The sequence below is a fragment of the Pieris napi genome, chromosome 11 (assembly GCF_905475465.1).
Source record: "Pieris napi chromosome 11, ilPieNapi1.2, whole genome shotgun sequence".
Classification (NCBI taxonomy): domain Eukaryota; kingdom Metazoa; phylum Arthropoda; class Insecta; order Lepidoptera; family Pieridae; genus Pieris; species Pieris napi.
The window spans coordinates 212,527-235,857 of NC_062244.1; the positions used below are offsets into that span (position 1 = coordinate 212,527).

The window sequence follows — 23,331 nt, forward strand, 5'->3', positions numbered from 1 at the left end:
TAGATCGCAGATATGACGCAAGCGGCACGCCCACGTGCACTATCTAGTCTCAATGAGGCTTTCCCTCGGGGTGCATTTGACAATTCCTTCACCTCATTAGCCACCGCCAACAGTTTACTTGTTTTATAGCAATTAAACTGATCTACAAATAAATTCAACCATAAAATCTTACCCTCATTTACTCATAACACATGTTTTTAAATTCTGCATACTTAATGAATATGCCGAAGTTGAAAAATTGTATCATCTATTTGTTACCAAGATACTTTACGTAATTCCTCTCTAGAATACAGTTTATGAATAATAGATAGTAAACTCCAGTGCCCACACATAGAGACTCTTTCGAATAGGCTGAACTCTGCAGCATATGCACTATGCGGTAAAGAAAATCCGACAGTTTACTGATAAGGACACGGCTAAAATTGTGTATCATAGCTACTTTCACAGCGTTATGTCGTACGGTATTTTACTGTGGGGTGCTGCTGCAGAGGTTCAATCCATATTTGTACTGCAGAAGCGGGCTGTTCGGGGTATTTGTTGTGTTTCTCCGAGGAAGTCAGTACGGAATTATTTTAAGAAATTAAATATTATGACACTATCTGGTCAATATATTTTTGAAGCCTTGTTGTATGTACAAAAAAATATAAACGATTTTAAAACAAATGGTGACTTTCACCAATATAATACGTGAAATAGAACTAATTTGAGTGTACGAGCAACCAGGCTCCAGAAGATAAACCACTCCTTATATGGAAATTGTATTCGTTTTTACAACAAACTCCTAAGGGAAGTTAGAGTATTATCACTAAATAAATTCAAAGCCCTTGTTAAACGTAAATTAATCAATAAAGCTTTTTATAAATTTGACGAATACTTAAATGATCCTAATCCTTGGGATTGATTTTCTCCAGTTCAAACAATTTGTATGACTCAATACTTGGCGATTAAAAAAAGTGGCAGAAAATTTCTTGCCAGTTCTTCTTACCCGCTCTACGTCCTTGACTTGCGAACTGGTAGTAAATGTAAATTTACAATTAATTTAACTTCTTTTGACGTTCATAAGTGTACTTGTTTACCTATATATATATATATATATATATATTTGAGTTTGAATATTGATTCAGAATAGAGCCTTACATAAAAGAATAAAGCATTTATAAAATTAAATGCCATAATGGTAATTGTTTCTTTTATATACGATTGATGATACATTTATATCTTCTACCCTTGTGAGCAGCAGTTTTCCCCGAGGTGGTGGGCCCGGCGCGGCGGGTTCACGGCGGCACTTGCCATTCGGTATTGGGCAGTAAGTGAGCAAAGCGCGAACAATATACACGCGCCATATTGTGCTGCACCCGTTCTACACTTCAAAGGTACGTTACATTTAAATAATCAAAAAGTTTCAAACCAGCAATAATAATAAAAATATATTTATCTTTATTTAATCAAGTAGCGTTTTATTTTGGAGCGAGAAACCATAGGTACAAATTGAATGAATCTAATTGAGTACATTTTTATGTTTTAAGTAGAGATGTTAATAAAGTTCCCTATTTCAAAAGAAGTCACGGAAAAGACATATCTGCATTTGTTGCTCTAATTTTTTTTCACAAGCACGTAACCTGCGCAACACGACAGAATAATTACTTTCCTGGGAATTGAAATCAAAATCTAGTGTTGCTTCTCGATTACGGCAATAAAAGAATTAAACTATAGAGTTGTGCTACTTTAATACGCAACGAGAAGTAATATTTAAGATGTAAATTAACAGTAATAATAGGATTGTGAAACGATAACAAAATTAGGCAGAGCGGTGGTGCCAGGCTCATCTTCGCTCGCCTTTACCTTTCTCGGTGCGCGCGTTGCGCTCTTTTGTTCTGCCGTATTGATATGATCCACGAAGAGCTTGTATTAAAGCAAAACTAAATAATTGTAAATAGGTGTACCTATTATTGAAATGTGTTTAAGTTTTGCGTATTCCTAAGCGGCAAAATTTATCTTTCGTATTGTCAAACAATGTTATGAGATTATTTATGATTGCAAATTATTTAATAAAAACGCATATAGAATGGCCATCAAAGTCTGTATAATTGAATTTGTGCCTGTGTCATGTGTAATTATTTATTCTTTTATCTTTCGTATCCAAATAGTAATTGTTGAGTTTATCACGACTTTTGAGACCTTGCGCAGCCTCTCCAATCTGCTGTTTGTAATATAGCCTTTTAATATTAATATTTTATTTTAAAGAAGTAGTTTAAATTACATCGGTACTTACCATTTTGAATTTGGAATAAATGAATTTGTATTTATAGAGCTGTCGTAACAGTTTTCGCTTAAGATGATTGACGAAAGCACGCAGTTCTCGGTTTCATTTCAATTGTGCGTGAAGGTGCGAAGCTTATCACATAATATGATTTCGTAGTGGCGTGCGGAGGGAGCTGTAAGGTTATTCAACGGAACAGATAAGCGCCATTGTTCATTCATTGCTCTGACCATTGTTATTCACCACTTGACCTCTGCCATACCTCATTGTTTTTATAATAATTTAGAATTATATAATTATTTTGATGGAAACGAGCATCACTACAATTTTATACGTGGAATAGGATTGCAAAATGTATTGCTTTCAAAATAAAGCAATTTAAAGTAAGTATACAGTGAATGAGAAACATCTATGCTAATCAATTTTTTTTAAGAAATTCAAAGTAATCTTTATCCATTTAAACTTTTTAATAATTCTTCTACTTCTATAAATAGATTTGTTTGGTTCGTTATTAAATCCCGAGTGCCGAGTGTGATACGTTGGGCTCATAATGGAATTGTGCAAGTTCCTCCATAATCTATCTCCCCGTATCTATATTGTTTTGTTCTTAATAAACGTCATTACGGAGCATTACCTACTACCAAGATCATTTTACATCATGTCTAATGGACTTTTAAGTCTATTATAATAATATATCGACTTCTTAGTAGTGTGTCATTTTGTTATAACACACTTGCTATCTAAATTCTACCACAAAGACAATTATCACACTTGATTAAATCATAGCCTGGCAAGAAGGGAATTGAGAAGTGCGTGCTCCAAACAATCACAAGACCGCTGATGTCGGTCACCATTAGATTACGCGAAGTGATGAAGCAACCTCTACCGCTTCTAATTGCTTGACCACTTCTATTTCGACCATTAATTTTTATTTTAACATATTTATTTATTATAAGAAATTTAGTACAATGAAACATTCTATCTGACCAATAAATAATATACTTAAAATATTGATTTTTTTCAAAGATTTATAATAATATGCATTTAAAATAAATTTAAAGGCTTATTTCAATTTTTAAACTATAAAGATTTCATTTCTAAGCTAAGCTATAGATACTTGGTTTTTCCGCACATTAGGCGCTCATTGCGATCTAAAAACACATTGATTTTCGGTATTTGGGTCAAATTGCGTATTATTTTAGCTGTTATTTGACTCTGTTGAAAATAAAATTCTTATAGTGCGGCTTAATTACATTCTTGGGCTGGATTAAAAAATACAGAACATTTTACCCATAATGTTCTTAGATAAATGAATATTCAAGATGACTTTCTAAAGCTACGTATTTGATTCTGGGAGAACTACTGTACTAAGATCCTTAATGGTGGTCGTGTTCATAAATTGAGCTCAACATTGACATTACACGGAGTAAGGACTTCGAGGGAAAGTTTCCTTATAACGAACAAAGGCTTTAATGTATTTTGAAATGGACTTTAAGATGATTTACTTCGATATCATCATTTAATTTATTTAGTTTATTCTTGTTAAAACTGAAATAATATGAATACTCCTGTTTTTGTGATTTCCTGTTCTTACTTTTTAGAGCCTTATATAGAAGTTGCATGAATGTGATTTCTCAATGAGATTTAAATTATACATTTCATTTTATTTATCTCATCAAAAGGGCCGACCTAATTACGGTTCTAATAAATATTAGTTTCAGTATTTTGGTCTACAATTAAAAAGGATACTGCTGTAAAATAAATAAATAAAGTCGAGTAGTATCATCGTTAAATAGCTTTTTTTACAAGTAGAGTAAGAAACTACCTATATATTATTTAATTCACTCGCCTTCTGCCAGTGGCGTAACAATGGGGTGACAGGGCTGGCAAAATTCCACGGGCCCCCGACCCAAGAGATATTATGTTATATGGAAGAATGTGAAATCTCCAATACGCATTGGGCTAGCGTGGGGACTACAGACCATTCCCTCTCGCCTAAGAGAAGAGGCCTATGGCCATTAGTGGGACATATATACAAGGTGTAATTGAGTACGCTGAAAATCTTATCTAAAAATGTATTAAAACTAAACTGAGTACAACGTTTACTGATAGTGCCCCATCAAAAGAATTTGCCACGGGCCCCAGATGTTATAGTTACACCACTGCCTTCTGCCACAGCTAGTGATAAATGATAGCCATGTATTTAAGATGGTAAAACCATCACTCGGACAGCTGTCATAGAAATAAATTGTATGCTATTAATAGCTAATTAACAGCGTCGAGTTATGTCATGTCGCTTTGGTTGTTAATGTTGCCAAGTTGCCATATGACACTTAAATACTGTATTCATTTTAGTAAAAGTTGCATAAGCCTTTTTAAAATTTAAATTGTTTAACGTGCTTTAAATATCAATGTCAATTTAAGAACAAATATGTTTTCTTATTCTTAACGCAAAATTTCAAGGCGTTCAGGAGATTATTTTTATATTATTAAGTTTGTGTATAAATTAATAATAATTAAGATGAATAAATACAAATAAACTTAGACTTGTTTAAATAAAACTTATGGAAACGATAGCGCAACATGTGATAGTCTTTATAATTTAATTAAAATAACTATTAATGTCAAAAGTTCTAGAGTTGTACGGATCGATTTTACCGTGTACCTAGGACTTGACTTGTGTAGTAGTAGTACACGTCGAAAATACACCAAAATCTGTACATCTAATGTTTGCCTCTTCATGAAGAAGATACCAATATTATTAAAACTGTTTATTAGACGTGCATAATCCAGCATTTCAAGTAGATTAAACTGTCTTGAATCGCAAAGCTCCTTGACATTACGCGAGAATCCTCTCACTGCACTGCGGGATTGAAAGCTCATAATTCACAATTTATAAATACGTTATAAAATTATATACTGTAGATAATCGTTATCGTAAACTCGCATTAATCAATAGTTAATTAATTATTTGTAAATTTTGCCAAATATAGATTTTTAATGACACCATAATTTTTAAAGAAATGTAAAGAACGAGGAAGCTCAACTAGAAATGGGACGAAAGTGCTAAATGAATGTAACATATTATATATTAAGTTGAACTTTCCTTGCACATACAACATACAGTGCGTTATGTAAGAGCAGGTACATGGTGACACGTCGACCCGGTTTGTGACATGTCGATACCAATTCATTTATATAAGCAGGACCGATTTCTTTCATATCCTACGACCAGGCCTGCCATTAGAGCCAGCTTTAATCAAAGACGTTTAAAGTAATTTAAATAATATTAATTATAATGATTTAATTTATGTAATGTAGTGTGAGTAATGCACGATATTCAATGCAAGTAGATATCTATCTTTAGTATTGTATATATTGTATTGGTCAAAAACTTAGTTAATTTAGTTAAGCAGCATAAAGGATTTAAGTTACGGTTATAAGTATGTTTTGATAAGAATAAAGGTAACGTTAAATTGTAGTCAAAAAATTGTATATATAATGGGATTCAAAGCGTAAAATAGATTGTGCCAGAGCGTGTGAAGCGGGACGAGAACGATTGTGGTGCACGTTGTCTTAGTTTTTAACTGAATTCACTTTGAATTCTTGTTAATTAGTTCCAATATAATTCAGTATTTTTAACAACCCATGCATATCACGTGAAGTTCAATTACACCAAATAAGTATAAGATAAAGTTATTGACGAAGTTTTGACGCTATTTTTAGGGAATGAATTAACAATTAAGCAGTAGGTTTTTGTGACGAAAACCTTCATATCACAACAATTGTTACGAGTTGCCGCATTCGCGTCGGATGCTATCTCGGCTTCCGCATTAATTGCAAAATCGTCGTGTATTTTTATTATTCTTAAAGCATGCTTTATATTAATAATTAAATATGATAACATTGCAAGTTTGATCCTTTTGACGTTGAATAAATGTCAGTCCAACTGAAGCAGATTGTGAGCTGCGGACACGTGTTTATTGTATTTTTTAATGTGAACAATTTCAACAATGTTACATTATATTGATAAATAGAAGAAAGAAGGAGAATGATGACTAATGTCGACTACAAAAAAATCGAATTAAATCAAATTTTCTGGCTACCTCGGACAAAGAATTAGTCTAGCAATTCAAAGGGGGAACGCTGCCAGTATCTTCGGAACCTTGCCTAAAGGGACTCCTTTTAATGATATATTTTAGTTTATGTTAAGTTTAGTTATTTATTTCAATGTATATTATTTTATTATTATAAGTATTAGTTATTTAAATAAATGTTTATTATTTCTATTTATTTCGATGTATGGTAAAGCTAATGCCATTTACGTTTTATTTCATCGTCTACTTCGACAATACTACTTAATATCAGGCTGATACGTTTTGTACGGTTAAATATTAATGCATTGGCCAATATTATGTTAGGCACACAAAAGTCACCTACTGTCAACGAACAAATGTGGACACGCAAGAAAAGTCCCGAATGACCAGACCCAGCTAAATGAGTATTATTCGTACACAATAAGCAATTTTTGGTTACTAAACTATCCATTATAGTCTTACGAATGCGTAGTCAAAGGGTCACGAGGTCACGTTGCGAATCTTTTGCAATAATTCTTGTCGATCTGATTTGATGACTAACATTTTTCATACGTTAATTACGCAAAATAAAGCACTATGTTGATTAAAATAGTTACATTTAAATAGAAAAAAAATTAATTCCTCAAGTAATTATCCCAGATTGTCAAAGACTTTCTGAGAATTCTAAAGATTAAATTTTCTCAGACCTGATTACATATATTGCATGTCTTTATTAAATTTTTATACACAATAAATATGATTACTTGAAAGAAATGTCTATTATTTATGGTCAATCAATGAGTACCGAAAGCCCGCACCGGTTGAGTAAGCACGGAGGCGTAACTGATTGAATTAATATTCAAACTGCTGTATTTGGAGCAATATTTCATTGTAACTATTAGATAACTTGGTCAGTTCAAGTTTAAAAACTAATTTCGTTGCGTTTTTAGAGTTTTACGCATCTACGTAATCGTGAATTAAGACTTCAAAAGCACAAATAAATAGACAAACACACTTGCTCAGTAGAGTGAAAACTTATTACCTAACCAAACAAAACCTTGTAACTAGATCTCAATACTGATAGCTGGTGATATGTGACCCCGTCATATAAGTTATGGTTGTAACCAGTTATAATGGATGTGTTCTGTCACTCTGTTTCTATGACAGCACTTTCGCCCAGCCTTGACTGCATTAGGTGAAGGATATCTTGCCACGAATGTAAAATTCGATCCAAAACGAAAATTAATGGTCATTTAAATATTAATAGTAATTTGTCACTTATTTCGAAACATTTGTAATTCAAAATTCAATACATCCAGATGGCGCTATCATGCGACTGTCCAATGTCGCAGCCAGGGCCTACGTTGGCGGCGACTTGCGGCGGCGGCGCCTTCATGCTGTTCATGGGACTGCTGGAAGTGTTCCTGCGCAGTCAATGCGATCTTGAAGACCCGTGTGGGAGGCCACAGGTATAAGGGATACTTGTTTACAAATAGGTTAACCGAAATCTAAAATGGATAATTCCTATTTCGGTTGAACATTAATCGGGCCTATCGTGGTACATAAGTCCAATAAGATATCTGAATGTTATATAAGTGTACAAGTCATTGTGGTCCGTCGTGTCTTTGCCCCGAGCATCTGAACCTTCGCCTTTGATGTCGATAATGGCATGTTATGACAAAGGGTAGAATTATGTAAATAACTTACTTCTAAATATGTTTATATACGGTTACATATTCAAATGCTAGATGGAAACTACAAGTTTATGGGAAACTGATAAATCAACACGGAAAAGCACTCACCCCGATCCGAAACAATGGCTGAAAATTTATACGCTTTGATAAACATCCATCTTCTAGGGTGTTATAATATATCCGTGCGTGTTGTACCACACTTGTACTTAGTGGTAATTGATAAGCTACTCAAGTTCTTTTGTATTGCATAATCCATAAGTAATCTTAGTGACATGACTTTAGTTTTACTCATCTCCTTACATAGCTGAGAAAGTTGAATTATAATAAAACCAAAATTACATGTTAGAGAACCAGACTAGTTAATAAAATAAATTGGTTTTATTATTTGTAAAAGGAGATTCAATGTTTGATATGCGATGTATTTTTCAGTTTCGTCGCGAAATGGATTCAGTTTATGACTTCATCGTGGTGGGAGGTGGATCGGCGGGCTCCGTGCTCGCCGCGAGGCTGTCGGAAGTGCCTCAGTGGAGGGTGTTATTATTAGAGGCAGGTGCGGTAAAACTACGTACTGCAGACAGTGACTGATAATTAATGATGAATTTCAAAACAGTCATAATTTTATTCGCATATTTTCTATAGACAATTATTATTTCCAAGTGTTTAACTAATAAAGAGTAGAGTGGAAAAGTAATATAAATAATTAGAACAAATTGTTCAAACATTGCTTATTAATTTGCTGGTGACAAATACCAATAACTAAACGAAAAGAAAATTACCCATAACAATATTTTGCAGCATTCATTGCAATGATTACCTAACGATTGATCAAGAATTTTTGCAAGTAACCACTGACCACCAGCCACTTCTATTTTTTCAGGCTTCGACGAGCCGACGGGGACGCAGGTGCCGTCCATGTTTCTGAATTTTATCGGATCTGCCATCGACTGGGGGTACCACACGGAACCTGAGCCAGCCGCGTGCCTAGGGGAGAAAGACCGCAAATGTTACTGGCCGCGTGGGAAGGTACGGTTTAATTATTAGGGTTTAGTTTAATTATCTTTGTCGGTAGTATTATTTCATGCAGCACCTACATCGTTAACTATCTAAAAATGTATGTACTTCGTTTTGTATCGTCATTAGGTGTTGGGCGGTACGTCGGTGATGAACGGTATGATGTACATGCGTGGCTCCCGACACGATTACGACGGATGGGCGGCTGCCGGCAACGAAGGCTGGGCCTACGATGATGTCCTTCCTTACTTCATCAAGTCCGAGGACAACCGACAGATGCATGACGTCGACGATGGCTACCACGGCACGGGTGGCCCTCTCACGGTGGAGCAGTTCCCCTATCATCCACCACTCAGTCACAGTCTGCTTAAAGCCGGAGAGGAGCTCGGTAATTACCCGCTTGTAGCTTTGGATGTCTAGCTGACGGTAAAAGTAGATGTATCATTTTAAAATCTTAACTAAAATCCTCCCAATAATAGGTTATCAAGTCCGTGACCTAAATGGAGCAATCCACACTGGCTTCAGCATCGCTCAAACAACGCATCGCAACGGGTCTCGAGTGAGCGTGGCGCGGGCATTCTTGCGTCCCGCCAGGCATCGCCCCAATCTCCACGTGATGCTTAACGCCACAGCGGCCCGAGTACGGATCAATACCACCACGAGGCGCGCCTACGCTGTCGATATTATCAACTCTTACGGCCGTTCCGAGACTGTCTTTGCTAACAACGAAATTATACTGAGGTGACTTGAAAACGATAATTTATTTCTTAAATTAAATAAACAAAACGCTCGATGGACTGAGCCAGACGGGGGTAAGATAAAGGGGTAAGCTGTATGGTGAATATCTATGTTACAGATTCTGCTTAATCTACAACGAACATTTGAACGATATTTTATTATGAAACAAAATATTAATTATACCTCGTCCTTCGACTACCTTGATCTCTTTGATTTAAGTATCTTACGTACTTATCTAACTACAAAGATGGATGGACAAAATATTTAATACGTATTTTATAGAAAACAATTTGTGTACTGCCTATATTCTTGTCTATTTCCAAATACGTATAAGTTAAGAAGAAAGACTCTAACGTTGACAGCGCGGGCGCCATTGGGAGTCCACAACTGCTTCAGCTAAGCGGCGTGGGTCCAGCGGACGTATTGAATCGGGCGGGAGTGGAAGTAATCCATGAGCTGCCTGGTGTGGGTCGCAACCTTCACAACCACGTCACGCATTTCCTCAGCTTCTACTTAAAAGACAACAACACCGCGCCTCTCAACTGGGCCACCGCTATGGAGTATCTTCTCTTCCGTGACGGGCTCATGTCCGGCACCGGTTAGTAAAGAAATTTATAATAAATATTTTTATTGTTTGCAACCCTATATTGAGAACGAGGAAACAAATAATCAACATAATTATTATAATCAAAAATAGTTATAAAATATCAATTATTGAGTCTTTCATTAATATTACCTATATTTATAATATGTTTAAATGTTTCCTAGATATTTAAATAATCCCATTAAAAGACCCTAAAATGTTGTAGGAATATCTGAAGTAACCGCATTCATCAACACAAAGTATGTAAACCCGGAGGAAGACAATCCCGACATCCAAATGTTTTTCGGCGGGTTCCTCGCAGACTGTGCCAAGACCGGGATGTTGGGGGAGAGTAAGGGAGAAGGCGCCCGTTCCGTGCAAATGTTTCCTGCTGTGCTGCGACCAAAAAGTCGTGGCCGTCTAGAAATCGCCAGCCCTGACCCCTTCCAGCATCCCAAGATTTTTGCCAAGTTAGTAACTTCTGCTTGATAATAAAATATACACATACGTACAAGGAAATTAAAACGTAAAGTCTAAAGAGCTGTCTCCTATATCAGCTGCACGTTTCTATGATAAATCAACCGCTATATTTTGCTTCTTACTTTACTTTATCTTCTGCATTTCACGTGCGGACATGTAGCCTTGGTAACTACGAATGCTCTCCCGCGCAGTAAAAAGTGTCGGTTAATTGTGTTTTACAGTTATTTATTAAAGTAATTTCTCTACACGATTTTAAGGGATCAGGATGATTTTTTAAAAATGCAATGTCTAAAGCAAAATATTTAATAAACATTTAACAAAACATAAATAACATTTAATAAAACATAATTGCGTCTTACTCATTCTCACTTTTTAATGAATACCTAGTATAATTAATACAAAAAATTACAACGTTATTTCATTTACTTTTAGTTACTTGACCCACCCAGACGATGTGAAGACCCTGATTGAGGGCATCAAGTTCGCGGTCCGCTTGTCAGAGACCGGAGCCTTGAAGAAGTACGGAATAAAGCTGGATCGCACCCCAGTGAAGGGATGCGAAAGGTATCGGTTCGGGTGCGACGCTTACTGGGAATGTGCGGTGCGTATGCAGACTGGACCGGAAAACCACCAGGCAGGGTCATGTAGAATGGGGCCTCGTGGTGACACACTCGCTTGCGTTGACCCGCTGTTGCAGGTTCGCTAATATTCGTTATCTTATGAAAAGTCATCATCAGTGCCAGGATTTGTCCTGCTAATATATTTCAAGACAATAAGAGAAACAAGTGCGCTTTTGCTAAGTTAGGTTTAACAGGCGCATAAATTTCTAACGAATATGTCTTAGTTCATTTTAATTTTGTTTTGATGATTTGTAAGATTAAAGATTTCTGAATAAAATTATGTAGGGATATAATATTGTATAGTAGGTTATGTTGGTATAAAATAATAGTATTATTATATATATGCCAAAAAATTATTTTAGATTACTTATTGGCAGGCAATACAACTGTTTAACTAGAATATTATCTGTTTAGTGTATAATATTTGAATTGTCTTGCAGGTGCAAGGTATCGATCGGCTTCGCGTGGTGGATGCTAGCGTGATGCCAGCTGCCCCATCTGGGAACACCAACGCGCCAACTGTCATGATCGCAGAACGCGCTGCAGACTTCATAAAGCAACGCTGGCTGGGCGCGACACAAGTAAGTATTTGCTTGTATTATATAAAAATATAGAACCGATCGGCTAAAAATAAGGGAATTAGAAAGCACCCAGATTAATTTCTGTTATTTATTACTGCTTTATCTCAAAACTATTAAAGTAATGTAAAAACCAGACCACCATTACACAAATACCGCTCGTATTGAATGTATCTAAACATTTTGTAATAAAATAATAATAGCCTTGAATGCAATTTTCATTCCATTGGACTACAGTATCTATATCTTCTCTATCATTAGGGCGGTGGCCCCCCCACCGCCGTTACACGTGGTGGCCACGCCCAGCTGTCCGCGACGCAGTACGTGGCTGAGATGGGCTACGAGTCGTGTACCAGACATGCCCAATGGGTGACCGAGGCTCACCGCACTTCCGTGCACGTTGACAATGCTATCCTCTAAGTCCAATATACGCCGGTTAGCGATCCCCACAACGCTGAACGGCTCGTTTATCTCCCACAGGGATACACTCTCCTTTGAAACCCCGGTTTTCTCTAGTAGTTTAGTAATAGCGTCGGCCGGTGCAACAGGAAACTCGATAGGTTCCCGCTCGGCGTCCGCGTACCCCACTACCCTGGCCAGCGGCTCCACTTTTAGTCTGACGGCAGCTTCCGACGTCATCATCAGCACGGCAGCCCCTCCATCGTTGAGACTGGCCGAGTTTCCAGCGGTTATCGTGCCTCCATTCTGAAATGCCGGTTGCAATTTTGTAAATGTCTCGAAATTGAACTTCTTATATTCATCATCCTCGGCCACGACAACCGGCGCTCCCTTCGTCTGCGGCACCGTGACGGGGATAATTTCCTCCGCGAAAACGTTATCCTCGTAGGCAGCGATAGTCCTCTCGTAAGTGTCAACGGCGTGGTCGTCCTGCTCGCACCTCGGGATTTTAAACTTGTTGGCGACGTATTCGCCGCAGTCCCCCATGTGTATGTTATGCTCGACATCAGTCAGGCCGTCGTGAAGGATGCCATCCACGAGTTGCAGCCCGCCGTACGGGGTGTCACCGCGCCGCAAGTAGAACGGAACATTCGACATGGACTCGATACCTCCGGCTAGGACCACATCGTGAGTCCTAGTCTGTAGCGCTTGCGCAGCCAATGTCACGGCTTTAAGACCCGATGAGCACACCTTATTAATTGTGGTGCAAACTGTGCTTGCAGGTAGGCCGCCGTTAACTGCGGCCTGACGAGCTGGCGCTTGTCTCAAATACGCTGAGCACACGTTGCCTATGAAAACCTGCAAAACATACAAAATATCAAAGATACGAAGACTGTTTTTATTATCTGGTTCTTAGAAATAATACACAAAAATAAATAATTTTATTGCATCTCGATGAGTACCTCCTGCACTTCTTCGGGTGATATGTGGGCCCGCTCAACGGCGCCCTTAATGGCCATACCGCCTAGTTCGGTGGCGGTGAGAGTGGACAATCTGCCTCGAAAACATCCGATCGGAGTACGGACAGCAGACACTATTACCGCCTCGCTAAGAGCAATCTTCGACATTGTTGAACAATCCTAAAACTGATCCACAACAAAACACAATTCATAAATTCTAAGAATAAATTACATCGTTCAATGCTCAAGTACTGAATGGCATTGAATGATGCAAATACATTGCACTATGGAATATTCTATTACGCAGTACATACATACAACTACCTCGTATTAGATAATAGGCATTATCAATTTATGGAGAATGTCCTTGTACGACCCAGTAACATATCAAGTGATTTGTATAACATAATATATTCTCTGAAACGTCGTTCGTTCGAATATTGATAATGGTGTTATCTTAAAGTTAGAATGAATTCTTTCTCAACATAACTTATTTTTTTAGATCTATAATTTCGGTCAAACAGATACAACGTTACAATATTAATCTACTTACGTTAGTGTAGTTTTCTATAGATAAAAGTATTTTTTAAATTGATTTTGCAAGTTTTTACTTAGAAAATAGTTCTAACTCATTCCTTCAATCACTGGTAATCTACAACTATGTTTTAGGTTTAACGTAAAAAAAATATTTATATAATTTTGTAAATTATGCGCCATTGTCCTCAGGTACCTAACCCCACGCAGGAGTCGGCAGACATCTCCAACGTACTGAGCCCTAGCGAGAGTCGCTACCCAGGCTGGCTCTGACCCATCCGCAGTCCAGCTCATGGGGCTCTCCTTAAATCTCCCCCCTCGAATTAGATGTTTAGCTGTAGTTACCATTACTTTAAAATGTTACCTTGTTACCCAATAATTTAGCGCCATCTATAAAAACAGACATTAAGAACGGAGACTAATTTATTTTGGTGGTATCACTTGTAAGATATTATAACTATAATATACATATTATATGTTTACATAAACACTACTCTATTGAAGGATTAGCATGAATCATTCTTATATTTTGTATTAAATTGTATAATGTACATTTGTCTTAAGTTACATCTAGTAATGTAGTCGGCCACGTGAAAGATGGATTTAATATAGTACCGAGTTTTTACAAGTAATGAAAGTGTAATATTGTTATTGCATTTTTATTTTAGTAAAATTAATGTTTCATCGTGATTATTATGTATGTTAGGATAGATAGTAACTTATACTGTAGAAAATGCATTATATATGTAGCGTACTTTAATAAATAGATAAATAAAAAAAGAAATGGTTTCCACGGTAACAAATACGGTATTATTCTTCATCCACGTTTCATATTGAGGCCGGTAATGTTTAGATAATAATGGATATGAAGAGGCGCGTCGAAATGATCTACGACTGTTATCGCAGATATAGATTTTCTTAATATATAATAATTGTTGTACAAAATACTCAATTTAGTTAATTTATTAAACAAGAAAAATATATATACGTGTTTTATTGTATTTTAATGATTGTAAGAGGTGGCGCTAGAGATGCAAGTTGTTGAGGTTGGAGCCCGAGTGCTGAGGCAGCGCGTCGGCGGGGCGCAAGAGCAGCGTGCCCACGGGCGCCAGAGCCCGATCCCTCTCTTCCAGCCTGAGCATGTCCTGGCGTAGCTTGCTCAGCACGGCGCGGTTGGGCCGGTGCCGCCGCGCCTGCTCCTGCAGCAGCGTGATCTGCTGCTCGTGGAGCTTCCTCTCGGCGCACGAGGGCACCGAACGCGAGCCGTACAGGCGCAGCAGCGAACCCCACGAGCGCACGTGAGGGTGCAGCGACTGCAGGATGGCCTGCGAGGCGCGCTGCTTGGCCGCTTTCTTGTTGTTGCACACGACGACCGCGCTGTGCTTGCCCACCTTCATGGTCAGCTGGATCTTCTGGTACTCCAGCTTGTCGACCTGCAACGAGTTATCGGTCAGAGGCGGCGGGGCGAGGAGCGCGGGCGGCGGAGAGGGCGGGGCACCGACCGTGACGTCGATGTGGCGGTCGCCGGCGCCGAAGTTGCGCAGCAGGCACGTGCGCAGAATGGCGTGGGGCGAGGGCTCGCAGGTGGCGACGCAGAACTCGGCCACCCGCGGGTCCTCGACGCCCACGTAGTCGAAGAACGAGAAGTCCGGCTCGGGCGCGTCCGGAGCGGCCAGCTCGTCCTTCATCTCGGGGATGAGGATGCGGATGGAGGCGCGGGCGGCGGCCGCCTTGGCCTGGCGCTTGGAGCTGCCGACGCCGACTCCGTACTGCATGTCGCCTATGAACACGGTGGCCTGGTAGGGTGTGGCGGCGTTCTCCAGCTGCGTGAAGTGGTACGCGGGCTGCTGTTGCAGGGCGCGGTTCACGTACTCGTGGAACACCGACAGGTAGCAGCGCCCGTTCATGTTCATGACCCAGTCCCTCTTGCCGCGGACGCCTGAGGCACGGGAAGACAGACAGACGATACAGTTCTAGGATCTAGGAGCGATCCTCGTTCGGCAGTCGACGCCGAAAAGCGTTTCATTACCGTCCTGTCCCGTGGTGGGGATGGTGATGAGCTTGGTGCCTTCGGGCAGAGACGGGTACTGCAGCGCCTTACGGGCCTTCGTGTACTTGCGACGATCCGCCCAGCGACTGAAACGAAGTATTTCCCGAGAAATGATTGTATTCTCGAAATTTATTAAAAACGGACGAGCGAGGTAAGCTAGGAGAGGCTCACTTGAAGTGCATGACTTGGACGGTCTTGAAGTGGAAAAGTGCCTCGCAGTACCGGGTGATGTGTTCGGGCGTGAGATGCTGCGTGCGCCAGCTGGAGCTCACCGCTTCCACCCTGGGCGGAGGCACGGCTCTTCCTCCGGGCACTATCACCGGCCGGATCTTCAGGGACTCTTCGCTCTCTTTGTCCTTCTCTTGGCTTTCGGGTTCGTCCTTTATTATTATTCCTTTGAAGGGACATCCGGCAACAGTGTCGTTATCTTTTTCGTCGTCACCGACGGGAGCTTCCGCGACGGGGTCGTCCTCGGCTCGATCGGCCGTCCCGGAAGCATGTGACGATGGCGAATCTTTATCGCTCTGTAGTTTAGCGTTACAAATGTCGACCTGTTCTTGTATCTTCTTGTCTAACTCTTTCTGTTTCTCTTCCTCCTCCAGAGCGCGCCGATACGCCAAGCACGGGATCGCACTTATAGGGATGTCGTGACGCTAAAAAATTTGGGCAATTTTAAAAAAATCGTGTTTGTTAAAGAATCGAAGCTTGAATGACCACGAAACAGCTCACAAACGAAATTCCATGATTTGGTGATTACGTTGATGTTTTAATAAAATAAAACAGATCACAAGATATGACAGACGTAAATCACGAGGATCACCTGTATGTTGCTCTTGCCCAGGCAGTAAGGCTTGGCGAGGGTGACGACGCGCGTGGGTCGGTGCATGTACACCGGGATGCCGCTCAGGTGACGCGCGCATATCCAGTCCAAAGGCAGCACTTCGAACGGATTCGTGCCTTTCTCTGCCGCAAACAGTAGATAATTCAATCACACTGCGTGAACTCATCAACAATGCACAACCTTACAGGTCCTCAAGGGGGACATGTTATGTCTAGATTTCAGCAAACAAAATACCACCAGTTACACATTCATAGCTTATACATCTATTTTTATTACATATGAACTTGAATCTCAACTTATAACAATAATAAAAAAAATCAGGCAACATCCAATGCTGCATTTCCAGCATTGTATGATGCCAAGTCCAAGTCTAACCTTCCATTACTATTTTGGACCTCAAAATATATGGCTTCTCCTTTGGTTTTGGTGCTCCTTTGAAATCATCAGGAAGATCATCCTCTAACATCTTTTCAATCTCTTCCTCTGGTAGTTCTGAAAGTTATTTATGTAACCTTTTATTAGAGCTATAAAACCTTGGATATTTTAATTTGTTTTTAATTATATTACCCTGGGAAACATCAGACTCTCCACCGTCACTGCCGGCTTCTTCATCATCTGATTTTACTTCATCGAGAATCTTAAACTCCTTCAATTTCTGTAGCTCCTCAGGAGTCACATAGTTGTTGTACTTGTCATCGACCACAAACTCATTGGTACTAGTACCGGGATCCTCGGTGAAGTCTTCCTCCTTTTCTACCATAACTTTGGATTTTTTTGGTGGTGGTGGAATTTCTGAATCACTCATTTTATCTACAATATAAGGTAATTGTAGTGTGCATAGACCGATTAAAGCCCAAAGAATTCACAAAATTATTAATCATAAATTCATAATATACAAATATTACCCTGAATTCTAACAAATAAAAAGAATTGGTTTTGAATAGGTTTAGAATAAGACCAAAAAACAAAAAGTTTATATATTTTTATATGTATAATAAAGGAAATTTTTGTGTTTGTTAATTTGTACCATTATCACATGGAAACTTTATGTCTGGAAAATTGGCTTTTAAATTTAATATACTGAGATAAGTAGTCAAGCATTAACATTCTATAAGAGCCTTCAAACCAATTAATGCATCACTTATTAAATATTTCTTATTGTCAAATTAGACACACACATACAGGTATAATAAATTTAGACTCATAGTCATATTATAATATTTGACTTTATTACTCCAAGTTTCACCAAAGATAAAACACCAACATTTTTTGACTTTGACCACTGCTAAAGTTATATATATATATATTTTGTAAAATAGCATTTTGTTTTTATATAATACACAGTTAATATAAAATAGTCTCAACAATTATGGATACAATTGTTACATTGAACTATTCATCTACACATAAATAATTATTTATTTGTACATGAATTCATTTTTATGTTTTTTTTTTATTTTATAATCTCAAAAACCTTTCACCGGTCTTACCTCAATTACTTTAATATTCAATATCTCCTAAGTCTAAACTTAATTAAACTGAAATGTATGAAAAAAATACAAACAGTTATTGTATTATATAAAGTGACATGAAACATGCATTATTTTACATAATACAATAACTATGGGTTTCAAGTTTTTATCCTGTGAGCATCAACATCAACTAACAGAGGGCTAAAAATTTACAAACATTTAAATCTTAAATGCTTTTATAATATACTGTTCTTATTTTTATTATAGAATAAAGTACATAACACAATAACAAGAGGTGAAACAATTACAATTTGCGATAGTTTTAAAAATCCAATAAAAATAGACAATTGAATTTTTACCATCGTCAAATGTAAATGTTAAGAAGAACATTTAAATAGTGAAGATGATTATAAACTGAGGCTTTTAGCAGATTTTCAAGAGACTTCCTTTGAAGAAAGACAAGAGAAAAGCCTTTTGCAAAACTGCTTAGAACGAGATATGGCAGATGGTCACCAGATCCGATGTTTGTTCCCTGCAAGAAATAGTCACTTCTTCAAGGATAAAATAATGTATATAGCTAGAAAACTGGAAATACTTACATATAAAAAACGTAAATCTAGAAAAATGCTTAATCAATACATATAACTTATGATCACTGACGCTCACAATCACTTATTAATGTAACATCAAATATCAGAGCTAAATCACCAAATGGTTTGGTCGCATTTAAATTTAACTACCTCCATTCTGTAATTATTAATTAGTAACAAAAACAGCAAACTATATAATATTTTATACCGTCAAAATTAGATACTGTAATCTGAAACAAATATATGAATTATGACTGATTAGAATAGAGTACTTTATATATTACAGGATATAGATTCAACAAGATTTCAAGAAGAAAAAGTTATGCTAACTATTTATTTAAGTAATTTAACTAATAAAAATATACTACCAACTACCAAGTACTAGTTAGTAATTACCAAAACGTGCGCAGTGTTGCCAACTCGACTAAAGCAAATGTCGCTAGACAGAAGGTTAAAAGTCGCTACATGATGAAAGTTTGTTTGGTATGAAGAAAAACTTAAGCCCCATCCACACGCTTGACAAACAATGGCAAACAGCTAACAGCAAACAGCAAACACGGACGTGTGGATGGGTGTTTGTCGTTGTTTGCCTGTTTGTGTTTGTGTTGGGCAGTGTTCGGCATCGGTGTCGGTTTATCTTGCCAGATCAAAGGATGTTTGGCAAACAGTTTGCTACGTATCCACACGTTTGGCAGCGATCAGTATGCGCGCGAGCTTGCGGGAGGCGGACGTATTTACTTGCTACACTTTTTCGTTGGCGCGCAAAGCGTAAAAAATGTCTGATTGGTCAGCACCTACGATTCTGACATTTCTAAGTAACTTTTAAGTAAAATTAAAAAAACACGGCAAATTAAAGCCCAAATAATAGATCTAAAGCCTTGTACGCTTTCTATGTATTTTAATCATCCACCATCGTCTTTGCTTTCTTCTTTTTTTCCTTTTTTCTTGCTTTAATTTATAATAAAAATATGTCAACCCGAAAGTAATAGCTGCCACAAGCTCGTCGTCCGCCATGTTTGCCGATTCGGAATGTTATGAACGTTCGCCAAGCATGTGGATGGCTGTTTGTGTTGGGTGATTGTGGTTGGTGTTTGGTACTTCGTTTGCTGTTTGCGGTGTTTGTGACAAACAGCCAGCGTGTGGATGCCCCATTAGGTATTATATTGTTTATTCGCATAAACAGTTAGTTTTCCAATTATAGTGCATAATGTGACTCAGTGGCGCACAATGCCGAATTATTCTGAAGCTTAATTGGAACGTCAACCTCATTAATGTATAATAATAATTGGTTAAAAACCATTTACGATTATTTTATTGTGTTATTCTGATTTTGATTATTTCATTAATATTTGAGTAATTTTCTTTATTTTTATTCTCGTAAATATAAACAAATAAGATTGTGTCGTCTTCTTCATCTTCATAAATATGTTCTTTACCACGAAAACTTGGATGCGAAACGACGAAACGAAAGCCTTATTATTTTTTCAATAATAAATAATATTAATAACGATAATATATAAAAAAAAATCGATTATTGTCATCGAAAAACACTTGTCAACTTTCTGTCACAAAGATGGCGCGTAACGGAAAAATGTTACATTAAATTTTTTTCCAACCCCGATAATAAAGTTTCACTTCAATAAAATATTTAGGGTGTTTATTGAAGTGTAATAAAAGCCTTTTGTTAAACTTTATTTAACCAATTTCTGTAAAGTTGCATATAGTAGATAATTTTTCGAAAAATAAGGTCATAAAGAAGTTTCACTTCTTACGTGTGTACACCTAGTACACGCACACTTTTTTTTTCATGGTTTTTTTACATTAAAAATAAACAATAAAAATTATAAACACAAATTAATGTTTAAGAATAATCAAAATCGAAATTAACTTAATCTCGTTTTGATAGATTTTGATAAATGCTGAGTGTATTCCTTTTCAGTAGCATATTGCAGTATTTTTGCTGTCTTTTTAATTGTATGTAGTCTTGTGCTGCCGAATAAATTTATTTTACTTTTAAATTATAGTGTTCCATTCAAACTTGAGTTTTTGTAAAATTAACTGCTTTTAATGTTTTACAAAAAAACATCAATGTATCGAGTAGGTATATCAATACATCTTCAAAGAATCGGATTCAATGTATCACATTGTAAACATCGTTGTGTATCGAATATCCCTAATAGTTCGAGGTCCTTGTTATAAAAGACCAGACATAATGTCGGGAGGTGGCAGATAAAAAATCGATTATGATTGATTTTCAATTATAAAAAATCATCAATGTTATATAAAAATCGCGTAAAAAAATCGATTTTTACTTTTAAAAAAATCGTTTTTTTTAATAATCGATAATTTTTTCACATCCCTAGTTTAAACTTTAAAAATGTTAAAAAAATAAAATTAATGAATAATATTATTATTATTTAATTTTAATTTAATTGAAATAAGAGAAAACATTGAAAGAATATAAGGTATTAATAAGCTAATATAACAGTAAAATATATTGGTTACATTTGATACATTGACAAAAAAGACACGAACAAGTAACAAAACAGATTGACAATGACATCAGTTTATGGCAGATAGTTTCAAGTAAGAAGTTTGACATCAAAAGTGTTGGCCTTTATCAGGAAGACAAACGTGAAACGTCTCCATGCCCCAATAATACCATTTGAAAAATTATAATATGAACGAGTAATTGCTGCCACAGGTTAGTGTTGCCAGATATTGTAAATTGTAATATGAATTTCCCATACCTCATTTCACCTCCTTAATTTATATTTTATTATTATAGTATGGTTTATTTGACAAGACGTGTTCGTGAGCACTTTGTATTGTTTTCAAATATGTGAGTAATTTGTATATGCTAGATAACTTACCAATTAATTAAATGATTTCAATTAAAAAAAATAATCCTGTGGCCTCACTATTGCTACATGGGTATGTCACCGTAAAATTGTAAAAACCGTTAGATTGTAATCTATCTCGCGAGATTGTAAACTGTCGAAAGATTGTGAACCTCAACGAACTGCTTACAAATTAACGTATTATTATTCGGTAGTTATATGAAATTGTTGGGAAGTAAAATTAATCTGTAATTGACCAAAGAAGTTTGAATGATAACTAAGTTAGTGTAGTACAATCTACCGAATACCGATAGCCGATAACCGAAAGATTACAATCTAACGGTTTTTACAATTTTACGTTAACAGGTACACTCAATGCAACATGTGCCAGGGATACCATACTTTTCATTAAAACTGAAATTTAAAATGTTGGTATTTTAATAATTGAAGATTTCTTATGGAATATTAACTAAAAAGATCCCTAAAGCAGATCACACTAATTAAATATGATGTTCATGCAATAAAACATAACATTTCTTGGATTTCTTTCTATTATAATTTAATTTATTTAGCTGTTACACTGCGTTACCTTAAACCTACATATAAATAACTACATAAGTTATTAGGTAACGGTCGGCCTTATCGTAGTCACAATTGATATAAGTAGCTAATTACCAGGCAGAAGATAAATGCTCAAAAATTGTTTTAAATATATTTAAAGACTGAGCTTTTTAGACGTAATATCAAGTAGTAAGTGGTTCCAAAGCAGGTAACTTTGCACAGGTAAGGAAGAGTGATAGAATTCAGTTTTATGAGTAGTGGTTACAAGTATTAGATTGTCAAGGGAACACAGATCAAAACTAAAAAGCCAGAAAGGAACATAAAATTTTGCTTTAAGTAAATAAGAGTTTTAGGATTAAAAATAACGTTATAGAAAAGTTGTAAGCATCTTGCGCCGCAATCGAATGGGTAGTTAAGCTTTCTTCGGAACTCAACAATATGGTAAAATTTACGAACTCCAAAAATGAATCTGATGCATAAATTTTGTAAACGGTCGCAACTTATCAAGCTGCAGTTCATGTAAATCTGGATAACATAGATAAGCGTAAACGAGAATAGAAAGAAGAGGATATAATATTTCTTTTCTGTCTGTTCTGAGGTTCACCTCTCGCATAAAAGGCAGTAAGAATCTGTAATAAGATTAGTGTGGGCAACTTCCACAAGGCTATCCCAAGCCGGTGGTGCGTAAAAGAATCGACTACAACCCCTTTCCGACAAAAAAGGCCCGTAAGTAGCAACGACACATCTTAACGGAATCAAATGATGCTATCAGAGTGGCCAACATTAGAAGCCGTTCGAGTGACGAAGTCAATTCAAAGAGAAGATAAGGTTCATTGCTTCGTAATTCGCTCACTCCAGCGAGCTTCCGTTCCACCCTTCAGGAAAGTGCGATAGACCAAGCCGAGGTCTGCCGTCTGGGTCTCGCAAGAGACCGTGGGTAAACCCCATTTTGTGTATTTGTGCAATCATAACAGGTGAACCCATATTTAAAAGATATTACATTACAAAGCAAGAAACACATTGAAAAAAACATGTCATAAGGTTT

The 23,331-nt window shown here is 37.1% G+C and overlaps 3 protein-coding genes across 9 annotated transcripts; 1 reads left to right on the top strand and 2 right to left on the bottom strand.

Moving 5' to 3' along the window:
- Nucleotides 1–1,300: 1,300 nt before the first annotated feature.
- On the top strand, nt 1,301–14,917 carry LOC125053750 (glucose dehydrogenase [FAD, quinone]). The gene is made up of 11 exons (XM_047655285.1): nt 1,301–1,373; nt 7,656–7,805; nt 8,460–8,580; nt 8,908–9,053; nt 9,171–9,429; nt 9,521–9,782; nt 10,142–10,377; nt 10,589–10,832; nt 11,275–11,539; nt 11,903–12,043; nt 14,125–14,917. The coding sequence occupies exons 2-11, from the start codon at nt 7,656–7,658 to the stop codon at nt 14,203–14,205; spliced, it is 1,905 nt and encodes a 634-aa protein (XP_047511241.1). The 5' UTR covers nt 1,301–1,373; the 3' UTR covers nt 14,206–14,917.
- Nucleotides 12,118–14,192, bottom strand: LOC125053751 (acetyl-CoA acetyltransferase A, mitochondrial-like). The gene is made up of 2 exons (XM_047655286.1): nt 13,402–14,192; nt 12,118–13,297 (listed from the first exon to the last, which is right to left on the bottom strand). Exons 1-2 carry the CDS (start codon nt 13,564–13,566, stop codon nt 12,281–12,283), a joined length of 1,182 nt encoding a protein of 393 aa, XP_047511242.1. The 5' UTR covers nt 13,567–14,192; the 3' UTR covers nt 12,118–12,280.
- On the bottom strand, nt 14,880–19,306 carry LOC125053749 (microprocessor complex subunit DGCR8). 7 transcript variants are annotated; one of them, XM_047655278.1, is made up of 9 exons: nt 19,282–19,299; nt 18,655–19,115; nt 17,391–17,633; nt 17,199–17,315; nt 16,803–16,945; nt 16,154–16,635; nt 15,962–16,068; nt 15,435–15,871; nt 14,880–15,365 (listed from the first exon to the last, which is right to left on the bottom strand). In XM_047655278.1, exons 2-9 carry the CDS (start codon nt 18,683–18,685, stop codon nt 14,958–14,960), a joined length of 1,968 nt encoding a protein of 655 aa, XP_047511234.1. In that variant the 5' UTR covers nt 18,686–19,115; nt 19,282–19,299; the 3' UTR covers nt 14,880–14,957. The 7 variants fall into 7 exon arrangements, with proteins under 7 accessions (XP_047511234.1, XP_047511235.1, XP_047511239.1 ...); XM_047655279.1 differs by lacking the exon at nt 19,282–19,299 and having other exon boundaries at nt 18,655–18,827; nt 18,895–19,240; XM_047655283.1 differs by lacking the exon at nt 18,655–19,115 and having other exon boundaries at nt 19,282–19,306.
- Nucleotides 19,307–23,331: the final 4,025 nt, after the last annotated feature.